General features: G+C 40.7%; 1 protein-coding gene across 8 annotated transcripts in view; it reads left to right on the plus strand.

Moving 5' to 3' along the window:
• Positions 1-24,364, plus strand: part of LOC111857436 (ankyrin repeat domain-containing protein 11-like) — a 109,747-nt gene that overhangs the window by 79,818 nt on the left and 5,565 nt on the right. For 3 of the 8 annotated variants that reach the window (XM_072698098.1, XM_023838306.2, XM_023838305.2), the window contains 7 exons: positions 6,226-6,371; positions 9,515-9,650; positions 14,868-15,041; positions 15,733-15,933; positions 16,720-16,862; positions 16,999-17,146; positions 17,227-24,158. In XM_072698098.1, the coding sequence (XP_072554199.1) occupies positions 6,282-6,371; positions 9,515-9,650; positions 14,868-15,041; positions 15,733-15,933; positions 16,720-16,862; positions 16,999-17,146; positions 17,227-24,158 (7,824 nt within the window). In that variant the 5' untranslated portion in view covers positions 6,226-6,281. The other 5 variants (XM_072698101.1, XM_023838307.2, XM_072698099.1 and 2 more) reach the window with 5 other exon arrangements.

A 24,364-nucleotide genomic window follows, 5' to 3' on the forward strand; every position in this document is an offset into this window, starting at 1 on the left:
TCATTTATCGCTTCAATCGCTGTTAATCTGTCAATCGAGTAGGATATGAGCGGTCATATTATTTCAAAAAGATATAAAACGTGACATGCTTTTATCATATTAGCTTTATATTTGTCGGAGTAACAACGCAAACGGAATGACGAGCCGTTTCAGGCAAAAACAGTGCCTTTTACTTTTCATTAGTGATCTGGTTACCAAGTACTCGGCAGTCCAGAATTCGTTACTTAATACTCGTTACCCAATACTTGTTACTACTTGGGTTGGCTATGCATGCAATAATGAATGCTGCTACCTATACTGTACCATAGTCCGTAAGCCTACAGCACTTAGCAGCATCACATTAATGCGGGTAATTTGACGCATGATGCTGTATCTTCTGTTAGAACGGCGATGGGCGACTAATTACCCCTCCCAGTAGGGCAGTGACCCAGCCCCCCCCATCAGACTCGTATGTGGGCCATACAACATGCAGGCAATGAGTGCAGGCTTCAGATAATGGAACCCAGCTGCAACTGCATGCCAGCCAGAACTGCCGCAAACAACAGTCTGCATGGCCAGTGCCAATTGGGCGGTTTGATCAGTCATTTCATTACTGTCAGCAACGAATCCTTGAAAGGCTGAATATTCGTAACAATTAGTTACAGCCTGGTATCCGTTACTTACTCGTTACTACTCAATTCTACACCACTACTTTTCATTTCTAGTAAAACGTGGGGTTGCCAACTTCGGCCAGCTGGCCGAAGTCCTATACACTTTCAATGTAGCTAATTTTAGGTTTATAATGGAATAACATAGATTTGCTGTAAGATTTCCTGCAAGAGTCTGAAAGCATGAGTGTCATGCCAGATCCTTAAGATTTGTCAACCCTGAAAACGTACATTTTTTTTGTTTCACCTGAGTTGATTTATATAACAAATAACATTACTTAATACAGTTGTTAAAAGGGGGAAACTTAAACGAACGTGAAATCACCTGAAAGAGAGGAGAGTTGTTTTTTTCGCTCTATACACTAATAGAATTGGAGCCTTGGGGTAATTATTTTGATGTTGAAAATGCTAAAATAGAATGGTTGCACTTCCTGCTACTGATAGCTGTTGAGAAGTATGTTTTCAATGTTTGGAATTTTTTTTCTTGATAATGGTTTATATATCGCTGATACCATTATTGGTGTTTTCCTTTGAACATATTTGAGAATTTCAAATATAAGTCCACATTGGTTTATATGTTGAGGGGGCTGCACAATATTACATTACAATTATGTCACGCACACGCAATAATCACCAGGGCTTTAAATGACAGCTGTAAAAATTTGTCCGGGTACTGACTTTTCGGTTCTAAATGGACATTTACTTATGCCCACAATTTCATAGGTAGATTAGTAGTACACCTAAAATATTAGTGAGAAGCATATTGTGACACCCCAAAGTTTTATATTTATTGAATGTGTTGGACTTTAAACCACTAACTGAATTTAATAAATATAAGGATATGCCAAATTTATGCAGTTATCTGAAAGGGCATCGGAAGATGTGAATAGACCTGAAAGGCTACCTAGATGTGCATAGAAAGAATAGAGCAAAAAAGATTTTTCCAAGCAGAAGCTTTGACTATGGACAGAACGCATTTTCATCATAACTAGATCACCTTGCATACGTGTTGTGGGTGTATGGCTATTTCCAGGACCCTACACCAGGGGCCCCTATCATAGTACTGTGTTTCTATGTCATAGAGGACAGTGGCTGTCTGTCTGTGTCACCATACATACCTGACTGAGGTGTATCTCTCTGTTACCTTGAACAAATGAATGATTCTACCTGAATACTAGGGATGGCACGGTTCATGAAAAAAAACCGAACCGTTCGGTTCGCTTGTCTCGGTTCGGAGCATGCATGCGTCGCACGGTTCGACGGTTCATGACATGCGCAATGTAGCCTCGTGCCCCGTATGTGACGTCAGTGTGTTTCCCTTTCGCGCGAAAGAATAGGCTATATGCACAGAGCGTTGTGACGTAGTTCCGGTGAAAGTTCAGCCAGCTAAGTAATTTCCAGTAGCCTTTCGTTTGCTGCGTTTAGCTCGTGTTTTCGGCGTTACCACCGTCTCTGAAGAAAACGTTTAAATTTCAGCCAACCGATAGCACAACATCTGAACACTGTTGTGCACCTTTGTTGTGTGACTTTATTTAATGTGCGGTTAGGCACTTTGTTAAAGAAAATTAAGTTATCTTTGACAAAGCACTCCAGTGAGTGTCATGCCTCGATCGTCCGCTCTTTCCGTGTGCCACGCCCTCTCGTTAACCCTGTGTGGATTCCCCGTGTTTACCAGCTGTTCCTGATTGTTGTCAAATTTGTCATTACTCCATTGTATTTAGTCCGCGTTTCCGTTTCTTTCTCCAGTCCGGTCATTATATTGCAATTCTGCTTTACCGCTCGTCTGTGTTCCTTTTGCTCATTAAACCCCGCATTCCCCCGATCCTAGGTCTCCTCGCCTCTGCTTCCCCGGTCAGCGTTGTAACAGTGAGCCTGCTTCCATGCTGCAATGTGAACATTTGCCATGTTCCTAAAAATTCTGTTTATTGCAGTGTCTGACCACACAGACCTACAGGCTATTGCCAGATGATCATACTAGACATATCAACTGGACATATTTTGAACTATTACAGATTGATGTCTAGCTTGTACATACACAGAAACTGGATTTTATCGATTACTCAAGAACATTCAATATAATTAATACCAATTTTTTTCACGTTATATATATATATATATTTATATATATAACGAACTGAATCAGGCTTAATCAAGATAGGTGATCTATCATTTTAACGATCCCCAATTAAATTAACCCCGTGGACCGGACAAATACAAAACGAATGATTAAACATTATATGCATCTCATTTTGTATGTTTTCTAAATAAGACCGCGTGCCCATACCCAACTGTAATAGCGATTAAAGCGATCTATTCTTTTAGCATTTATGTTAAGGCAAGACTTTTATTTTATTACTGTTCTGGGATTAATAATGTTTAATAATTTTAATAATGTGCTTTAAGTCAAGTCAAATTCAGTTTATGCATGATTACATGATATAGCTTTTTTAATACTGTATCCTAAATTGTGGATAATTAAGCTATATATCATATGCTGAAGTACATTTCTGGAGTGTTAAAGATTAAAAGAAAAAATAACAAGAACCGTACAGAACCGAAAACCGTGACCCTAAAACCGTGATACAAACCGAACCGTGGGTTTTGTGAACCGTGCCACCCCTACTGAATACCATGTGGCACTTGCAACCCATTCACTGCTATGTTTGTAGAAGTGATGTTGTGATCATTAGGCATAGCTCTGGCTTATAAGTGTCCAGGGCTGTGGTGCCTAAGGAGACCTCCCTCAACCCTAGTCTTAATCACAGACCTAATGCATTTTCATTGCCTGGTTTATCTTTACCCCCCTCAGCACAAAGGGTCTAATGAAATGAGTTTGTGCGGATCACTGGCCGTAACGCCAGTCTGGGCCTGGTTGCTTGGTTACCAAAGCAGAACAGCACACAGGCTGCATGGGTTGCTATATGAAATGTAAATAGGTTTATTGCACATTACCAGTCTCTTGGTCCTCTGAGCACAACAAATGTGTAAAGCAGCACACCTGTAGCTCTGTGTCTTTGTCACATGCTTGTATGGAGTTCCATTTTGTAGTGAACGATTGCTCTTGAGAGGTCTTAGTAAGGTTTTTTTGAACATGAAGTCATCCTTGCTCCTTGAATGAGGATCTTTACAGTTCCGCATACTCCAAATGACAGTGTGAATGAATGTTGGGGCAGGGCTTGAGGAGAGGTGGGGAGAGGAGTACAAGATCAAAATGTATGTCTCCTCAGACCACGAATCAGCAAAGCATTTCACTGATGAGCCCTGAGTACCATACATGTCTGCCCCATTACGGTGCTTTTTGTGAGCTGGAAAATGTTGTCCTCCCTTACGGCACACTGGCAGACGTTTGTTAGAACGTCTACATAGCCTTTGGGACAGGTGGCCCCGCCCTCACCTGCACACGGAGCCGTTGGAGTCTGGATTGTAGGTGCTTTCCCACTACTGCCTGCTTTCACAACTACTGGTTATCCAGTCACATTATGCACTGCTGTTCAATGTGGAAAAACTGATCTCATCATTGCTGTAAATGTATTCTCGCCAGATAGTGTAAGTGGACTTTTTCTTTTTATTGTTCACTGTCCAAATACAATATAAGCTGTTTCTTTTGTAATATGTAACCTTAACTCTAGTTGTCCGTATTTGAACTCAAGCTGTGTGTTAAGTTACTGCTGGTAATACATGTATTTTATTTATTTATTTATTTATTTTGAGAAATTCACATAATGGTGCTTTTTGTCCATATTATACATTTGAATATGTGTTAAAGCAGTTCTTTGAAAGGGACTTGAGGTGATTTGTCACCTGTAATATCTTAATAGGACTTCCCCTGTGTTCAAAGCACCACATATCTTTTTTAGAGCACCTTCCAGTTGCTATCATAGTCATTATTACCAGGGCTGTGGAGTCGGAGTCGGAGACAATTTTGGGTACCTGGAGTCGGAGTCGGCAAAAAGTTAACCGACTCCGACTAAATTTTAATGGGAATTAAAAAAGTAAGTTGAAATGTCCCAATTCACAAACAGTCATAATGAACTACTTCTCTGCTGTAAGAATAAAGCCCAATGCATGCAGTGCATAATGTTACCACAAAACGAACATGTCAAGTAACCATGAAGCATGCTTTTCATTGACTGTATGCGTCACTATATGGGATGTAATGCACAGGTAAGGTGCGGCACCGCTTTCCATTGTGTCGTGTTCCACTGTTACAGGGAACTGTGAACCTAGCCTAAAGCCCCCCATACATTTACAGATGCACTGCCGATTTTTCGGCCGTTCAACGAGTCATCACGTGTCAAACGCCTGAAAAATCATCTGGTGTGTTCTCAGCTCCGTTGGCTCCCCTTCGCTATGCGCTAGTGAAGGGGGCCGAAGGAGCCGAGAACACAGATCTCCCTACCTGTCTCCAGCAGAGGCTCGTTCTGCTGATCAGCTGGCCGGTGAGTGACACAATGCACTAAACTTCCGGCTGGCTGACAGAGGAGACAGCCACTGCAGCAGACAGAGGCATCACATTACTTTGGATGGGGGCGGTGGTCAAGATTTTCGGCAAGCTATATACATACAGAGGAGTCGGAGTCGGAAGATTTAGAAACTGAGGAGTCTGAGTCGGAGCATTTATCTACCGACTCCACAGCCCTGATTATTACTGTAGTAATAAGTAATACTGGCAGATTGTTTAGCTGATGCCAATCATTTTTCAGTTCATAAATTCAGTGGCGAGCACGCTGCATTATAGTGGTTCAAAGCTTTTCACCTCAGTCATTCCATAACAAACATCACAAATACTGAGTTCCACGTTGGTCTGTAGTCACACACTGCTGTGTTTAAGCCATGAAGACTAACTTTTTAAAATCCTAACACATGGCATTTTGTATTGTTTATCTCTTCAGTGTCAAGTGTATGCCATGTCATATCTGGGTGGCTAACAGGACTGATTGTAGATGTAACCTTTCTTTACTCTTCTACATAGGAGAAGGTGCTCTGAGCAAACCTGATTATGGGGCAAATGTTGGTTTGCTGGTCACACTGTACATAGGAGAATCCCAGTTCTGGTCTTTGCCTTTGGCCTCATGTATAACAAAAAGAGGCTTTGGCAGACACACATGTATTGACTATTTGATAGTAGTGTAAGAGGAGGATTGAAAGTTTGTTCATTTCTGAGACATAATGTTAATGTCGGTCACCTAACCTACAGAAACCATCACAGGAAAAAGTTTTAGGATTGTTCTACTTTACCAGTGCCTTGGTTTGGTTTCCCACATTCTAGAAATGCTGCTTTCTCTCTGTGTTTCTGCCTCAGAGGTAAAATTAGCAGTCTTTGAATAAGAGATTATTATTAGATATGTTCATTAGACTTCCACATTCATGAATCACATGGAGCACATCACCGATATCTGTATTTGCTTACATTGTCTTAATGCTCAACATAAAGGTAAGGACAGCCTTCTGTCCTGAAATGGGAAAAAAATTAAAACCAGTATGGTGGGGCCAGCAATGAAAAACTGCTTCCTTTTTCCTGTAAATGTTTCCTGAAAAGCAGGCCCTAACGCCCCTCTTTTTGTTTCCCTCTCGAAAGACGGTTGATGATGACGCGATGGAAGCATGAATGAGGGTTAGCGTGGCGAAAGCTGAATGATGCCCAAGGCTGGGGACTCTAAAACACCCCAGCTGGAGGACTTTTCACTCAACCCTGACATGCTGGAAAAGCAGACTGGGAAGAAGGTAAGATCCCCTCAAGCGTATGTCCATGGCAGTTTGCACCTTTTCTGTTCACCTCTTCATTTCATGCAGTACATCTTTTTACGAAGGGCAGCTTTCTTTGGGAAGTTCGCAGGCACTAATTGGTTGTCTCACCGTCAATAGACTTTGTGCATTAAAACATTAGTAGCACTCTAATTCAATATCTATCTGACATGTTTTATGGAACTCTGGTGGTTACATAAAATATGAGAATAAGGAGCAGGGTGTATTTCCATGCCATTTCTATATGGTCAGGATAGCTTGTAAATGATTAAATAATGTTTAACAGCCTCATTACTGTATTGGTATTCCCCATCAAAGCAGTGTTCTCCATCACATTCTGATGGAGATCTCTGGGATTGAAATCCAGAAGCTGGATGGCCAGCAGTAGATTGGTAATCAGATTCTCCGTAGAGCATCTATTAACCTCACAGCTGTCGACAGCAGTGCTGTCATCCATCGGCAGAATACCAGTGTGTCATGGGTTTCTGCTGTTAAAGGTGTACCAGGACCAGTCCATTGGAGTGGTGTGCCCCATAGCATGGTGAAATGATTAAAGTCCAGAAAATCACCCTGAACATCAGCAGCCACTGGCAACACAGTGGAGGATAACTCAGACCATAACCTTATTCTCTGCTGGGTGCCACATTCCTTGCGCTGTCTGCAAGCCTACTTCAGCATACAGGTGATATCATGGATTACAGTCTTTCCAAGTATGGCAGCCAAACTGCAATCTGTGCCCTATTGCATTTACTTTTTTTTTTCTACAATATGGGATGCTTGAAGATGGCTTGGAATTTTGCTGTTCCTGCTGCCATTTCAATTTTCAGTGCAGTCTTATAACCATGCATTTTGCTTTCATCCTCGGTGAGTGACACCCAGTCTTTAGAATACAATTTGTGTATGATCTTTGTTTATACACAGTGGCAGTAAGGCTAGGAAGAGTGTATTTGCAATACTGTGCTTGTTTTGCACTGCTCGGCAGGTTAGTACCATATTGTTTCCATTTTCCTTGTCTATTACTTGAATATATTACTATTAGGAGGATAAGGTCTCACCAGCTGTGTTTCAGCTTCATTGTGCCTTATTTTAGACTCTTTAATGACAGTGACATGTTTTTCATGCATTACAGTAAAACTACAGAAATAGAACACAGTACACCTTTTGGGATACAGTGTGTTGAAGGTGGTGCCTGTGAAATCTTGTGGAGTTTTCAGTTCTTATTTTTAGTTATTTTTTTCAGATGAACTCTTGTATCAAATAAGCCATCGTTTAAATTCCTTAATACCATAAGTGCAAAAAAGAATGTATTTTACTATACTCATGTCACTCTGCAGGGTTCTAATACCTTGATAAATAGCTACCATGTTTTCGGCTGATGTGCTTCTAAAGTTAACTGCAGGATAAAGTCCATTCTAAATGTCATCCCTCACCCCCGCATAACTCCTGGAAACTATAGTTCATAGAAGGCATCTTTGATAGCTGGGGCTCTGCAACAAAGTTAAGGTCTGAAGGTTATAATAAAGCCAGCAGCAGAGATAGCATTTGAATCAGCCTTACTGTGTATGTACAGCATTCCAAGCCTGGTTGCATCAGGCACCAGAGGGGGTGGCGCATTGCTGGGAGACGTATAAACACAGGGTGCCCTGAAAAGACAGCTTTGAAGTAGGATGGGGCTCACAGCTGTCATGAATTATGCCGATCAGCTTTCTACATTAGTTGTGTTTTATTGTGGTTGGTTATTGTGTGTGCATGCGTGTTTGCCTATATGTTGGGAGCTTAACTTCTGTTTTTCTCCACCCCTACTCTCCCTCTGCAATTTGCACAATGACAGTCAAGTGTATGAACAGGAAGTAGTGTGTGTGTACAATGACTTCATGCTCTCGTGATTGATGAAAGATAGGGAACCTCTCTGCTCACTCAGAAATGGTGTGGCAATATGCTGCAGTTTGATACGCAGCAGGTTTACTAAAGCCAGATATATCAGTAGCAGTTTGTAGAGAAGAATCCTTTAGGTCAGTGTTTCTTAACCTGGTCCTCAGGGACCCCCAGACAGTCCACAGTTTCGCTCCCTCCTAGCTCCCTGCCAGACAGTCCACTTTTTTGCTCCCTGCCAGACAGTCCACTTTTTTGAACCATCTGGGAGTCCCCAAGGACTGGGTTAAGAAACATTGCTTTAGGTAATGTTGTGGTTTGAATAGACTGTAAGGTTGCTATAATGTTCAGGTGTATAATAATGTGAGGTGAGAGACCTACCTAGCCCGTTCTGTACTGATGCAGTCTCTGCTCCACCCATGGTTCTATACATGCTCTATTTGTTTTCATAGATCTTTTCATTTAGTGCTTTGTTACAGTGTGCTGTGTAGGTAGTATTTTTGTGAGAGTCCTAGCAGACTCACCCTTTCAGAATCCAGAGTTGCATCTTGTTACATCACCTAATGTTGTGTAATATGTAAGGTAATATAGAATGACTTGCATTGCCAACATGATTACACTCCTAATCTGATTAAAAATGTCTGTTCTGTTTTTTTTGAGCTTATTTTTTCCCACCAATGTTTCACAATGAGTCCTGAACCTGCAAGCATGTCCCAGTTAAGTCACGACTCGATTCTGTCTGTGAAATTAACCACATTGAGTTTGAGGCCTTCATCCAGAATCTGAGTTCAGTTGTGAAGAGTTCTACCTTCAACAGAGTGGTGCAGAAGCATCACATGAAAGGGCAACTCTGTAAATTCAGGAGCTGTTACAGTTCCTTGCTCCCGACTGCCAGTGTATACATAGAGGAAGCAAAGTTACGGCATTACACAACTCATGTCCTGTCCTGACAGAGCAGAACAGCAAATCTTAAGTCCTATCTCTGGCCCACACTCCACAAGGCCTGTCTCTAGTGACCATTGAACACATTTTTCATCTGAGCAGAACAGAAGAATAGGAGATCCTATTTCAGATTAGTGCTATAGGGTAGTATTTGGATTATTTCACAGTGCATTTCTTCACCAGTTGTATTGGAGAATTGCAGGTCACAGTATCCTGAATTTTTCACATGAGATAAATGTACTTGTAATTAAATTTGCAAATAACTGGTAGATGACTGGTTTCACTCTATCCTCCTTACCCTTTTCCAGGACAAAGATAAAATCTCCTCAAACAAGACACTTAAATTGGAGCGAAGTGATGGAGGTAAAGAGATGAAAGAGAAGGCTCCAAAGAGAAAGCTGTCCTTTACTGTTGGCACCAATGGGGAGAGAGATTCTGACTCAGGTAATCCCACAGGGAAATGGGGTCAAGCAGTCTGAAGTCATCCTGAAACAGATCACAGAGAATGGGGAAAAACTGACATGTGAGTTATTCTGGGAGGTGTTCATTCCAGAATGTCATGAGCTTCTGACAATGTTGATCTTGTTTACCATCTTTCTGAATTATAAGTGTATTCTTTTTATTGTTGTTATGCCCACATGTGATAATTTTGTTTAGTTAAATACATTTACAGTACAGTATCTTTTTTATACTTTTTTTTAAACAGAAGTTGTAATAGCTGGCTTTCCTAGATATTTTACCTGTTACAACCTTTTGGGTGGCTTCTGTGATGAGTTGCAGTGGTTCTGTGATTCTTGTCATAATGTGAAAGTGCGATGGGGTCAAAGGAATAGAGCTTGGGGTCTGTGGCCATTTGGAGGTAGAACTCCTTTTATCTAAGTCTACTCCTATCTGCCTCTTTTACCCATAATATATATATTTTTTTTTACCACTCTCTCATTTCTCCTGTCTCTGTTCCCAGTTTCTTGTAAGTGCAATTGGCATATGTATGTAAAGTGTCTGGTGTCAGTCAGGCAATGATCCTTCTCAATCTCATTACCTAAAGCCTGAGCTTTTTGTGCCCCGAATTCACATTCCACACACCCACATGATTATAATTATGGTTTTGAGTTGCTCTTGATTCTCAGTAAAGGACAGTGAAGTTTAACTTGGATCTTGGGAGAATGGTTGTTCATCTAATGTAAATCCACCTTATCACTCTTTGATGTCTGTGTTGAAACATCTCTGCACTTTTCCTGTTGTGATGGAGACCCACTTTTTCTTAACATGGTGATGAGCTTGTGTACATTAGGAAGTAAACACACAGGATCCAGGAAACAGGTATCAGGATTTAAAGAAATGAATTGCAATCAAGTCATCCATAGAAAAATGAATATGACAACTCTTATTCTGAGTATTCAGTGTTTTTGTATTCACATTTATGGAGTTTCTGTACTTACAGATCAGTTCAAACTACATGTGACAGTGCTGATGTACCTTAGGAATTGATGGCTATGATAAATTCTGTAAAACAAGAGCAAAGGCACAACGGCAGCCTTTGGGGATCCTTGTTGAACATGAAAATGACTGTGGGCATGGCCTGGAGGATAAACACTGGCTCTTATGAAGGCCGCATTGTGCAGGACTGAGGACTCAGCTGGTGTCACAGGCTCATACTCCTCAAGTCTGTACCCCTACTGATAATAGTCTGTAACACTGGGAAGTGACCTGATGAACCTGGGTCTCCGGTGGGCTTTCTACCAAAAGTGGAAGGGAATTGGCGTTATAGAAGTTAGTCAGAAAAGGTTCCACCTTGTGACACTTTGCTGTCTTGCTTATATGCTACATTATGAGCTGTATATTGTTTAACTCCTATGTGACCATATTTTTCTGTCTTAAAGCTCCACGTACAAAAAATTTCAAACTGAAGATTGTGCTGATAGACACTCTGCATTAACGTTTGTCTATCAATGGATTTTCAATCCCCAGTGTTCACTGGAATGCAACTTGGTTTGAGAAGCTTAAGTAGCCAATACATAATTATTGTGACCCCCAGCTGCGTGGACAAAAATGCTTTTGTCTGCATGAGGGCTTTTTCACTTGGACAGAAGTTGCACAAGTTCATTTCCGAAATTGATGCTGAAGATGGCAAATGCATAAAAGCACAAGCACGGACAATTTTGCGGCTATTTCCTGCATGCCATTCCTTCATTTCCTGTTTACTCTACTCAGCCCACTTGTTGGCTTCTGAACAGTGGAGAGGCAATGGGTTTGAACAGTACCAGGAAAAATGCCTGCATCTGAGGAATTAGCATTTTTTCTTAACGTGAAGCTGGCAATTCTTGCACTTCACGTCTTATCAGACACCAGCCATAGCTTCACAAGGTAGCACTCTGCACCTAGCCACTTCCCACAGATGTTCTTTCTCCCCAAATAAAGCCTACATGCAAGAGACTAGAAAGTTTCAGAGGCAAATTTTTGCCCGCTATTTCATCATCGTCGTAGCTGGAGAAGTAAAATGAAAGGTCATGTGACTGTCCTTTTCCATGGACTGCATAAACAAGTTTGGTCATTGCGGTTAATAAAACAGGGCATGTTTATTGTTACTCTTTGTGATGCCAAATTTCAGTCCAGGAAACAGGTCTGACTGCTTCAGCCTTGAGAGATTGTAGTTTCTTTGTTCTTATTTTTGCTGTTGCTGGAACATGTTTGCAGATGAGTCCCCAGTTCTCAGCTCAACCCTTATCTGATGAACAAATTTTTGTTTTTTGGTCGATAGTAGTAGAGGTCGACCGATATTGAATTTTACCGATACCGATAGCTAGGTTGGTCCGTACTTGCCGATAACCGATTAATTAACCGATAGTTTTTAAAATGGATACTGGATAAAAAAAAAAAAACTAAATAAAAACACAACACTCCATGTAAAATAGTACTAAACTTTATTACAAAAACAAACAAAAAAACAGTACTGAACCATGAAAATGTGCTATGAATATGAATATATTAATAAATATTGAGGTAAATTAAAGACATGCTTTCAAACTGAAACAAAAAGTAACACTCCAAATAAATAAAAAAATGTTACATACAAAATGAATAATAAAAGGCACTCCAAATAACAACAAATTTGAACTTGTGAAACAGGAGAAACTTAACTAGTCCTGTTAAAGAACTGCAAGAGATTCAAGTGTAACATGGTCCAGTTCTAGTTCTAGTTCTAGTTCTAAACAATAAACAATACATCTAAAGCATTTATTAACCTCAGTTAAATGTAATGTCACTGTAAAACATTAACCATTTCACATAAATCCAAAGTCATGCCTAAAGTGGTCATCTTTAAATGTCAGAGTATTAAATGAATGTTACATAATTATATAAATGTATATTATATGTGTAGTCTCCCATTATATTTGCTTCTATTTTGAAAACTTTTTTCTCTCTCCATAGGCAGAGGTTGACCAAACTGTTTGTGTAATCTGTTAACAACGCTCATTATATACTCGTCTTTTTAGGCAAGAACCAGATAATGAGTGTCACGTCATGAAATGGTTTTAATACGAAGGGAGCTGTATTACGTGATAACAAATTTAATAAAAACATCGTAAGTTAGGCCTATAATAGTAACAATTTCATTTCAAACAACAAATATATTATATAGAGAAGGTGAGCAAAGTATCAACAGAGCTTTTTGAAACTCCGAATCGGTAAAACACTGCGTCGCAAAAAGACTCACTGTTTCAAAGCGCTCCAGTTGGATCCCCCATCCCCCCGGCAAATCGCACCCTGTGCCTGAAGATAAAAAGAACTGAAATCGAATGCATTCCTGATGGTAACAATCATGACATTAAACATTTGGGTCGGACTTGGGTGTATTTTTGCCACATTATTTTAACCGCTTGATGTACTGCTAATGTTAGCGTCCTCTCAGCCTTGTCGACAAACATACTGCTGTTCTTTCTCCAATGCAGAATCTAATCAACAAATGAATTACTTTATATTGAGATGAAAACATGTACTGTAGTGTACTGTATACATACCTTTTCGCTGTCTGTGTTTTAAACGTGCATTTGAAGTGTCAGCGTTGTCCGTGCACCGCGCTCTCTCCAGGCAGCTCGCGCTCTCCTTGCAACGAACAGTATCACGTGTCAAAACGAAAGCACGTGCTTTACAGTGATTTTCGCCTATAGAGGCGGCTCTTGCCATAGATATGTTGGCTCTTGCACTGTATAAGGACAACGGACCGTTCTTAGCCGCTTCTGCTCTGACGCGACCCGGAAAAACTATCGGCGTGGATTTTGCCGATAACCGATAGTTCCGGGAATCAACTATCGGTGCCGATTAATCAGCAAATCCGATACATCGGTTGACCTCTAGATAGTACCATGTCTCGATTTCCCTCTTCATTCATGGGGTCCTCCAAAGAGGGTATCGCTAGAGTCCGAACTGAATGTTTTTTAAATGGCCACGTTGAAGCTTTTTTTTTGCCTGTGATTTTCTCTTTTCAGGTTATTATAGGTAATTTTCCTGGTGATTGTGTGGGGAGACGGTACAGGTTGTACAGAGGCCAAAGGACCACAGTTATCAGCCATTGTGTTTCTGCACTTGGCTGTCAGATGAACTCATTTCCCTGATGCCCCTTCCCCGCAGGCTGTCCTAATACATCCATGTTTGTCTGTCTGTCTGTTTGTTTGTGTCTGTGTGGATGTGATGATTACTCGCATGAAACTGGGACCTAATTTGTCACTGCCATTGGTGCCATTGGTGCCATATGGTTACTCTCATGCAATGCAGTTTTATTTGTCTTCTCACATGTACAGTATACACACATAGAACCACACTGTCTGGATTCAGTGTTAGGTTCAAAGATTTTTCATGTCAAAGAAGAAGGATTGTGCTCTCAAAATGAGTTTAACAGTAATCCAGGCTTTTAAATAACTATGCGGCATTTCAGTCCTGGCCCCCTACCCTTTATGAGGCTCTGCACTGGGGCCTGGTACTCTAGAAAGCGAAATGCCATGGTCCAGCTTTTTAGTCCCACCTCCCACATGGGCTGAACATGTTGAGACTGCCTCATGTTATTCTACTCTGGATAGAAGGAATGTATCCAAACACGGTTAATGTATGTGTGGGGAGGGTGTTGAGTCTAAGTTTTTACAGATGTTAGTGTCTCTCTTTTTTGGCTCCTGTAGAACAGTTCCAGCAGATCACTTGCTACAGGAAGTATGTAGCATGTTTCATATTAATGATGTTTTACGGCCTTGAGGAAAGAATCACATCATGTGCATTGAAGTGACTGCCATCGTAGATTTTTCCTTAATTACTTGATGAAAAATAGTGACAACTGCATATGATTTATTATTAACATAAGTATTTTGAATAATGTGTGCTTTTTCTAGCACTTTTTTTCTTTTCAACATAACCAAGAATTTGGTGTCAGTCCCTGACACTGTCTGCACTGCTGTGTTCTCAATATCACCACCATCTCTCTGCTGCTCCGTTCTCAATCTCAGCCCCTGATACCATCTTTGTGCTGCTTGGTTCTCAATCTCTGCCTCCCTATACCATCTCTGTGCTGCTTGGTTCTCGATCTCGGCCTCCCTATACCATCTCTGTGCTGCTCTCAGCCTCCCATACCAGCATAGCACATCTCATATTTTTCCATCATCTCGATTTTTGCAGAAAAGCAAGGTCCAGAACGGAAACGGATTAGGAAGGAGTCTGCCAACAGCAGGAAATCAGGCCTGCTCTTTGGAATGGGCATGCAAGGGCTTCGTGCTGGGTGCCCACTCTCAGAGCGCCAGCAGGTGGCTCTTCTCATGCAGATGACAGCCGAGGAATCGGTGAACAGTCCAGGTCAGTGAGTGGTTAGATTGGTTAGGTCTGTGTTTACCCTAGCACCATGCACACATTTTTCTGTTAAATCATCAATACTCCTTGCATTAAGTAGCCTGTATTACCTCACTGTTTCTTTGCTCTAATTTTTCTGCTGCAAGATCTGACAATTTTAAAATGACAAAAGAGAGTTTGTTTGCTGTAGGTTGTACGTTATTTGATCCCAATGAATGTTTGTGTTGATTATAGGTGATTGAGTCATACAAGTTCAAACTGAAAGCATGATATTTTGCAAGCTGTTTCTGTTTACCTTTCATAATGTGTACTAATTATAGATGATTTTGGTGAGCAGTATAACAAAAATTATTATTGCTTACAGAGAAAGATTATGGTTAATGGATATTATTTGAATTATAGTGCACACTAAAAATTAGTGCTATTTTCAGTTTTTGTTCAGGGTAATATCCAACTCCAGTAGTTTATTTTGGAATATAAAGAATAGCTAAATGTAGTGTGTTCTTCCGCTGCGTATTTACTGTAGCAGCAATGCATTAAGTTTCTGTGTTGCAGTGTTCGTTTTACATTCATTTTTTTGTGAAAGAGCTCCCTCCATTGGTTAAAAGTATTTTTGCCACAGGTCCATATAGTGGTTTAATGTACTTTATTTGTATCAGTGGAATATAATGAAGCTTTAACCCATCTACGGCTTCAGACACCACACCAAAGCACCAGTCACAGTCAAGTCTGGGTCAGAAGGGAACACCAAACTCTGCCTCAAAAACCAAAGATAAAGTGAACAAGCGCAATGAGAGAGGGGAGACTCGGCTGCACCTGGCCGCCATCCGGGGGGAGGCCTGGCGCGTTAAAGAGCTGATCAGCGAGGGTGCCGATGTGAACCTTAAAGACTTTGCAGGTGAGGCATCTTTTTTTTTGTGTTCACATTTCACTTTTCCATGTCTTTCAGCTTACTAATCTTTGAACTACAATTTTCCCATACAACACACTCTCCTAGACTTATCTCACAAGTATTATCTAGTTTTGAAATTTATAGAGGGGCGAATGTTAAATGCTCAAGTGTGTAGGAAATCAACAACAAATTTGTTACGCACTGTTCTACCTGCTGTCCCATGTTATAATACTGTTAAGCGGTTTACCCAAAACAACAACAGACAATGGGAAACAACTTAAGTGACTGGATGTCCATGCTGTGCTGTATTTATAGATGCTATGCTGTAACTAAGGGGGCATACGTAAGCTACAGATTTTTTAATATTCAATTTCAGCTATATAGCTACAACTCTGATGTCTGTAAAAAAAATCCTTATTATGGGCTGCCAGCGTTGGTTGAAGCATGTTGAACTCTGAGCTATTAGTTAAGTTCTCCCCAAGCGAGCTTGATGGGCCGAATGGCCTCCTCTCGTTTGTATAGTTCTTATGTTGTCTTCTAAATGCTGTTTTCCTTGTAAAATAAAAATATTCATTTATTATTAATAAGAAAATTACCCCACTATGATTCTCTGGAAGTGTTTTCATTCTCTGTTGAATGTAAAATTCCGTTGTTGACACTTGAAAAGGAATTATATGCATAATTACCAAGTAGTACTCAGTAACTTTTAGTAGCTCACGACCAAAGATAGTGGTATTGCATGAATCTCATGTTTTGTATCTTCTTGGGTTGATTTCCCATATTGATTGCCAGGGTGGACTGCACTGCATGAAGCATGCACCAGGGGTTTCTATGATGTGGCCAAGCAGCTGCTGGCAGCCGGAGCAGAGGTCAACACAAAGGGTCTGGACGACGATACCCCTCTGCATGACGCATCCAACAATGGGCACTTCAAGGTGTCGCATTTAATTAATGTTTAAGATGGCCAGTATTTAGGAAATTAGTTTAAATTCTGGTGTAATATCTTATGAAGTGTTTATGTAGGTGTCTCTGGTTATGAGGACTGTAATATTTCTTTCATCATCTTTGCAGGTGGTAAAGTTACTATTGCGATATGGAGGGGATCCTCGCCAAATGAACCGGCGGGGTGAAACACCATTGAAAGTAGCCTACTCACCATCTATGCTGAATCTTCTACTTGGAAAAAGCGCTTATACTTCAAGCGAGGAAAGTTCTTCAGGTCTGTTTAATTTGTAAGTCATAGTATACAGTGGCCTCTTGTCCTAAATGTGTTGTGACACTTTTTATTTGTATTGATAGATTCCTCAGAAGAGGAAGATGCTCCATCTTTTGCTCCATCCAGCTCTATTGATGGCAATAACACAGATTCAGAGTTTGAGAAGGGCCTGAAATTGAAAGGGAAAAATATTGAGCCACCTAAATCAACAGCCATGCCTATCAAGGATGAGTATGAGTTTGATGAGGATGATGATGAAGAACGGGTTCCTCCTGTCGATGACAAGCACCTACTCAAGAAAGAATTCCGCAAAGACTCCATAAGCAAAGGCAGCAGCTTCATTTCAATTCCTAAAATAGAAGTTAAAACCTATTCCAAAAGAACTTCTCTGACACCAAAGAAGACAGCAAGGCGAAACCAGTCAGATACAAGTAGCTCAGACGAAGATGACCAAACCATGTGCTTCTCCCAAACACCATCAGTGCGGCAAATAGTCCCAGAAAATAACATCAAGAACAGGGAGTCTGATACTTTGGCCTCCAAGCAACAGAAAGAAAAGAATAAAGTAAAAAAGAAGAGGAAGAAGGATTCAAAAAGTAACACTAAGGAAGTCCGGTTTGGCAAGATGAATGATAAGTTCTGCACATCTGAATCAGATAGCGGAGACTTGGAAAGTGAGGATGATAAGGGCTCTGTACAGAGTTCTAACTGTGCGAAGGACTCTTCTGCTATGAACCTGAAAGAATCATCTCTTTTGAATTCCCTTTCTGCCACCTCTTCATCTTCTCATGGGAGTATGAGCTCTCAAAAGTTGACTCAGTCATTCGTGGAACAACATCCAAAACAGTGGAGGACAGAGGAATGGAAAAGCGTATCCTCATCTGCTTGGTCTGATGACAGCTCATTCTCAGAATCCCTCCAGACCAGACTGTCCAGTGAATCTGATTATTCATCAACAGATTCAAGTATAGAGTCTCCCAAACAGGTAAAAAAGAAGATGCATGAGATGCGTAAGAAGAATAATATGCACTGTAACACTTTGGAAAAGAAGGCCTCCTTAGACTTTCAAAAGAACTTGGATGGAACTGTGTCCAAGGCAGACAAAGAGGGTAAAGTGTTAAAAAAGCACAAAGTAAAACATAAACACAAAAATAAAGAGAAGGAAAAGGCTCCAAGCTTGGTCCTTAACCAAGATATGAATGAAAAATTTGTGAAGAGTTTTTCTTTTGACTTCGATGACTCACGACAAAAATCACTTACTGTGGAAACAGAGACATCCATAGAGAGCAAAGTCAAGCTTACCAAGCACACCAAAGATCATTTTAAAAAGGAAGACAGATATTACAAAAGCAGATCTGAGGACAAGGATTGGACTCCTGCACAAGAAGTAGGCAAGCCTGTAAGAGAGGAGAAGTCCAAAAAGAAGGATTCCACTAAAGAGAAGTCAAGTAAGGAGGATAAAGATAAAACATTCAAGTCTGATAAGGATAGGAGTGTCAAGGACAAGTCCAAAGACGAGAAGCAGAAACCCCACAAAGATGAGAAAAAGAAAAGGCCAAAGTCATCTAAATCAGATAAAAAGAATGAAAAAGAGGGAAAATTTGTTAGAATAGAAAAAGGAAAAAATTCAAAGGAGGACAAAGAAAAAACTAAAAAGGAGAGGGCATCCAAGGAGGAGCTTCCTTACGAGGACTATGATATTAAGAACCGTTTTTTAGATCTAGACAATAGTAAGCTTAGCGGCTCAGATGACCACTATGACCAGTGGATGACAGACCTTTCTTCTGAATCTTCTGTCTATGAAGAAGATAGTTGGGACATGCCGGTGAAGGAATACAAGGAGTGTAAAGCAAACAACTCTGTTAAGTTGATTGTAGAGACTGTAAAGGATGACAGTCGAGACCGAAGGAAAGAGAGTAAGATAAAAGACAGAAGAACTGAGCACCTTGAAAGACATGAGAAAGAAGTTGCATCCAAAAAAAGGGAGAAAGACTCAGACAAAGTGAGTGAGAAGAAACAGGAGATGGCAGACAAACAGAGACCAAACAACAGTTATTTGGAAAAAGAGAAAAAGAAGAAAGATTCGGTGGAAAATGTGAAAGAGAAAAGGGAGAAAGATGCTGTTGACAGCATCAGGGAAAGAAAAGATTCTCATGAATTTACGAAGGAGAGAAAAGACTCAAAAACGAAACAAGACGACATTTTAATAGAAGACTATGGGAGTGAAATTTATTTCAAAGATAAAGCTGAGAATGAGGCTGTTAGCAAACTGTCAGAACCCAGAGAGAGAAATCACTCTGGAAAAGATAAGGAGAAAAAAGGAGAGGGTTGGGAAAAGGAGAAGAAAGACAAATCTAAAAGTGAGAAACACAAAGAGAAGCCTAAAGAAAAAGTCATTGTGGACCCAGAAAAGGAGAAAATGGACAAATGTTCCTCTGATAGATCGGCTAAAGATGTAGATAGGGGGTTAAAAGATAAACACAAAGATTGCCATAATAAAGAAAAAGAGCGGAAAGTAGAACAAATTAAAGACAGGCATTCTGATAAAGACTTTCTGGAGTTTAAAAAAGAAGATAAAAAACCTGACAAGGTTAGGGAAAAGACCTGGTTTTCCAAAATTGCCGACATCTTCACAGATGAGAGTGAGAATGAGGAGGATGTTTGCAGTGGCAGAGCCGTTAAGTTTAGCAATTCTCTAAATCGGTTCGACTGTCACCGCAAGGATCCTACACCTGACAGAGATGTGATGGACCTCTCCCAAACCGAAAAACACTCAAAGTTCTCTGCAGAAGAAAAATCGTTCTCCGTAGAAAAACAAAAAGAGAAGGATTATAAAGATAAGAAAAAGGATAAAAGCTTCTTTGATTTTGGGAGAAAGTCATCTTTGGATGTACTTAAAGAAAGAAAAGACAAAGATGCCCTAGACTGTAAGCATAAGGATCGCAAGGACAGAGGATCTTTTGACTCAAATCAAGAGAAGAAGAACAAGCAAAAACTGTCGGAGAAGAGGCATTTGAGTGAGGAGAAACCCAAAAATAAATATAAAGACAAGTTAGACAAAGAACACATAAAAGATAAGAAGACCTCCAAAGCAAATGGTGAAAATGAGAAATCACTGTTGGAGAAGCTGGAAGAGGAGGCATTGAATGACTACAAAGATGACTCCAATGATAGAATCAGTGAATTGTCATCAGATAGCTTCACAGACAGAGGGCGTGAGCCAGAACTTAACCTGTATGAATCCTCCAGCATCAGCTTACAGGACATAACTGAAGATAGGAGAGACTTGCTATCATTATCCTATCCTCAAGATAAATTTAAAGAAAAGGAGAGGCATAGGCACTCATCTTCATCATCATCCAAAAAGATTCATGAAAAGGTGAAAAAGGAGAGGACCGAAAAACGAGAAAAGTTTGATGAAGTTAAAGATTCATACAGGCGCAGAGAGAGTTTGCCTTTTGAAAAGGAGTCAATGCCTTTGGAGGCAGACCCATTTACATTTTCCATTGGAGCTAAACCTGATGGCGAGGATCATTTAGAAAAATCTCTAGAGTTTGAAAAAGAGATGTCTAAAAAATGTGATAAAGGCAACAGTACCATCATCAGCGACAAAATGAAAGAGAAAAAGAAGAAAGACAGACTTAAGGATAAAGTGAAAGAAGAGAAACACAAATATGTGGATGGTGTGGTTTCTATTAAACACTCTAAGGATGATCTGAAATCTGGGCTTAAGGAGAGCATTCAACTGACTAGTTTGAATGAAAAGTCTAAAGTAGAGGCTGGGAGGTTTGACATGAAAAACAAAGACAGATCTAAAGAAATTCAAGAAAAAGATTGTAGAATTGATTATGTTAAGCCTAAGCCAAAGGAAGAGAATAATGACAAGATAAATCAATCTAGAGATGCAACTCGAAATTCAAACCGTCCACGTGAAAAGCTTCTTGTTGATGGGGACCTCAGATTGACAAGCTTCGGGAAGATGCTAAGCCAGAAGGACCAAGAAATTGAAGAGCGTCATAAAAGGCATAAGGAAAGAATGAAGCAGATCGAGAAGTTGAGACACAAGTCCGTAGATGCAAAACTAAAAGATAAAGCTAAATCAAGTGAGGACCTAAGGAAAAACCGCATTGATCTGTCTTCTAAAAAAATTAGTCCTTTGGAGTCTTTGTTAAAAGAAAAGAAGAAAGATGTGGACCCTCAAGCTCAAATGATGTCTCCTGATAGAAAATCACAGCCTGTCGAAAGTCAGAGTTCAAAAAACTGGCTGGCAGGACATCTTATGAAGGAGAATCTTCCAGCTTCTCCAAGGCCAGATCAAAGCAGGCCAACTGGTGTTCCCACACCCACTTCAGTTATCTCTTGTCCCAGCTATGAAGAAATTATGCACACTCCACGTACTCCAACATGCAGTGCAGATGATTACCCAGATCTCTTGTTTGATAACATAGACTCATCTACCATGAGTAATTCCATTAAGACCTACTCCCTGTCCTTAGTTGACAGGTGCTCCAGTGCATCACACACCCTTCAGGAAAGCATCTCCATATCTCCCATAAAGAATGTTCAGATGCCTATTCTCAGCCGGTCAGCGTCTGTAGATCTCAGGAGATCTTTGGATGAGGAATTCAGACGAGAACCTGAGAAGTTCCTTAGGCAGCAGAGCATCCCTGCTACTTCTGAATTCAAGTCATCAGACTTACTTTCAGTAGAAGATAAATCACCGGATAAACCTGAATGTTTTTTCCCTCACATTGGAATGCATTCTCCCGGGCTTGAACCAGCCCAGCCAATATTGGATAATGCTTCAGTTGCAATCATTGGCCCAGATGGCAATGATCACCTTCCAGAAAGTTTCTCCGACAATTTTTTGTTGAAGCCCTCAACTCCTATTCACAGACCTGACCTTCAAGAGCCATGTTTGCATATCGCTGCCTCTCCTGCTCCGGCTGCTGCGGCTTTACCACCTATGGATATTGATGAACTGTCAGAGCCATATCATCCACTGGCTTTGTCACCACAGTGTGAGCCTAACCTTCATCCCACTGATCCCTGTAATAGAACTTACTTCCTAACACAAGTTGTGGAAGACAAAGTTGCTGATGATGATGATGCTGATGATGTTTCTGATGAAAAAGAAGTGGAGAGAAAGAATGACCCGGTGCAGCTATCAAAAAGTAATACTCAGCAGGAGTCAGAGCATATGAGAGAAAACCAGTCTTGTGCTCCTTGTCTAGCAGAACCTGTAAAGAAGGGCTGGGTTGACTCTTCAGAAAAGAGTTCAGAGTATGCGGTTTCACTTATTCCCCCTCAACATCAAATAAGCCTTTTGGAAAACTCCAGTGATCACTCCATCAGCTGGACAGTGAATTCTGATATGACCAATAAATCTCCTCAAAGGCCTTTTTTGGAATTGTCATCAGCCTCAAACATATTACCCTTCTCACATTCAGGTGACAACCTGCAACAGCATCTCTCACATTCATTGTCCTCTCTGTCATCATCCATCTTGTCCTACTCTACATTTCCTGCACCTTACTGCCCAACCCAAGTTTCAGTGTCGGTTTATGAGAAAAATAAAGATACTGTAGATAAAGTTCTCATTTCCTCAAAGCCACCAGATGAATGCAAATCAGACCTGATTTCCTCCTCCCCACAACTAGAATCATTTTTTACTGACTGCATAACATCCCATGAAGAAAATCAGAGCCAGGAGAATTGCTTTAATATGGACAGCTCTCCAACCTCTCACAATTTCATTGCTGGAAATAGTATGGCCCCTTCACTGACCCATAAGCCAGTGGTTTCTTGGGCAGACTCATTTAGTACTGCTGAAGAAGATTTAGGTGACCTAGTACCCTTCCCTATGCCACAGTTGCCTTTACAAGACAAAGAAGTTCAAGAACCTTTCATACTGAGGCCTAAGATGCATGACTACAGAGACTCTCTTGCTTATATTGCATCTCTAGCTAATGAGGAGAAAGAGGACTTGAGTACAATGAGGTTGAATGTACCTGACCTGCCTGAAGCCCCTTGCAGCCCTGGTGATGTCCCACTCAATGATTCTGGACAAAATACTGTCACACCTTTAGAGAATGAAACCAGAACAGACCAAGCCCCTGAGGCTGATTCTATTAATGTAATGTCAGACAGCATAGAAGTGTTTGCGCTCGATCAGAAAGAGAATTTGAAGTTAGTAATTGCAGATAAGCATGTAGTGGAACCTGTGCCAATTCAACAATCTGCCATGGAAATGTCAGCTACATCCTCTGACCATGAGACCTCTGAAAACCCAAGCAACCAAGAACAGACTAGAACTGTGGAGATTACTCAGTGTAATCCTTTGCCTTCTGCTCCTGTGATATCAACAGACACCGAGGAAAATACAGCTCATGAGTCAACTCTGCTTGAGCCTGCTATCCCAATGGTAACAGTGGAGGCTCTCAAGAAGCTAGAAGAAATTCCACAAATAATAACAAGGAATCGAGCTCAGATACTAGCTAATCAAGGCAAATTGAGTACTAGTATGACATCATCCATGGCAGTTCAAAGCACCATCAATGCCACATCTGTCCCTAACGTCTTGGAAAAGGAGAAAGAGACTATCAGTAAGCTCACCCCCACCACTCCCACAACCTTGAGCAAAAGCAAAGGCCGATCTGTGGATGAAGAGGATGCCCAGGTGCAGCATCCACGCAAACGGAAGTTTCCCAAGTCTAGTCAGCAACAAGTGCAGGTCCAGCTGATCAGCACAACTATGCAGCAGACAAGGGAGATGATTCAGCAAACACTAGCTGTGATCATCAATGCCATCAAGTTGGATGACATTGAGCCCTACCAAAGTGACCGGTCCAACCCCTACTTTGAGTATTTGCAAATTCGGAAGAAGATTGAGGAGAAAAGGAAAATCCTGTGCTATATCACTCCACAGGCACCTCAGTGCTATGCTGAGTACGTGACCTACACAGGCTCCTACCTGCTGGATGGAAAGCCTCTCAGCAAGCTACACATCCCTGTGGTGGGTACTCTTCAAAAATGTTCAGTCATGTGTAGTGAAGAAAGACTTCATCCTTCAATTTTTTTCCACTGTCTTTAAGTGAACACCAGATCCATTTTGTGGTATATTTTAAGTGTTAATGTGGTCTTAAGAAATTTGAATCCTCTCGAAACGCTGGCTAAAGTACTGATATCTGTAGTTAACTTGAGTTTGTGTTTAAGTTAATG

The sequence above is a fragment of the Paramormyrops kingsleyae genome, chromosome 13, assembly GCF_048594095.1.
Source record: "Paramormyrops kingsleyae isolate MSU_618 chromosome 13, PKINGS_0.4, whole genome shotgun sequence".
Taxonomy (NCBI): Eukaryota; Metazoa; Chordata; class Actinopteri; order Osteoglossiformes; family Mormyridae; genus Paramormyrops; species Paramormyrops kingsleyae.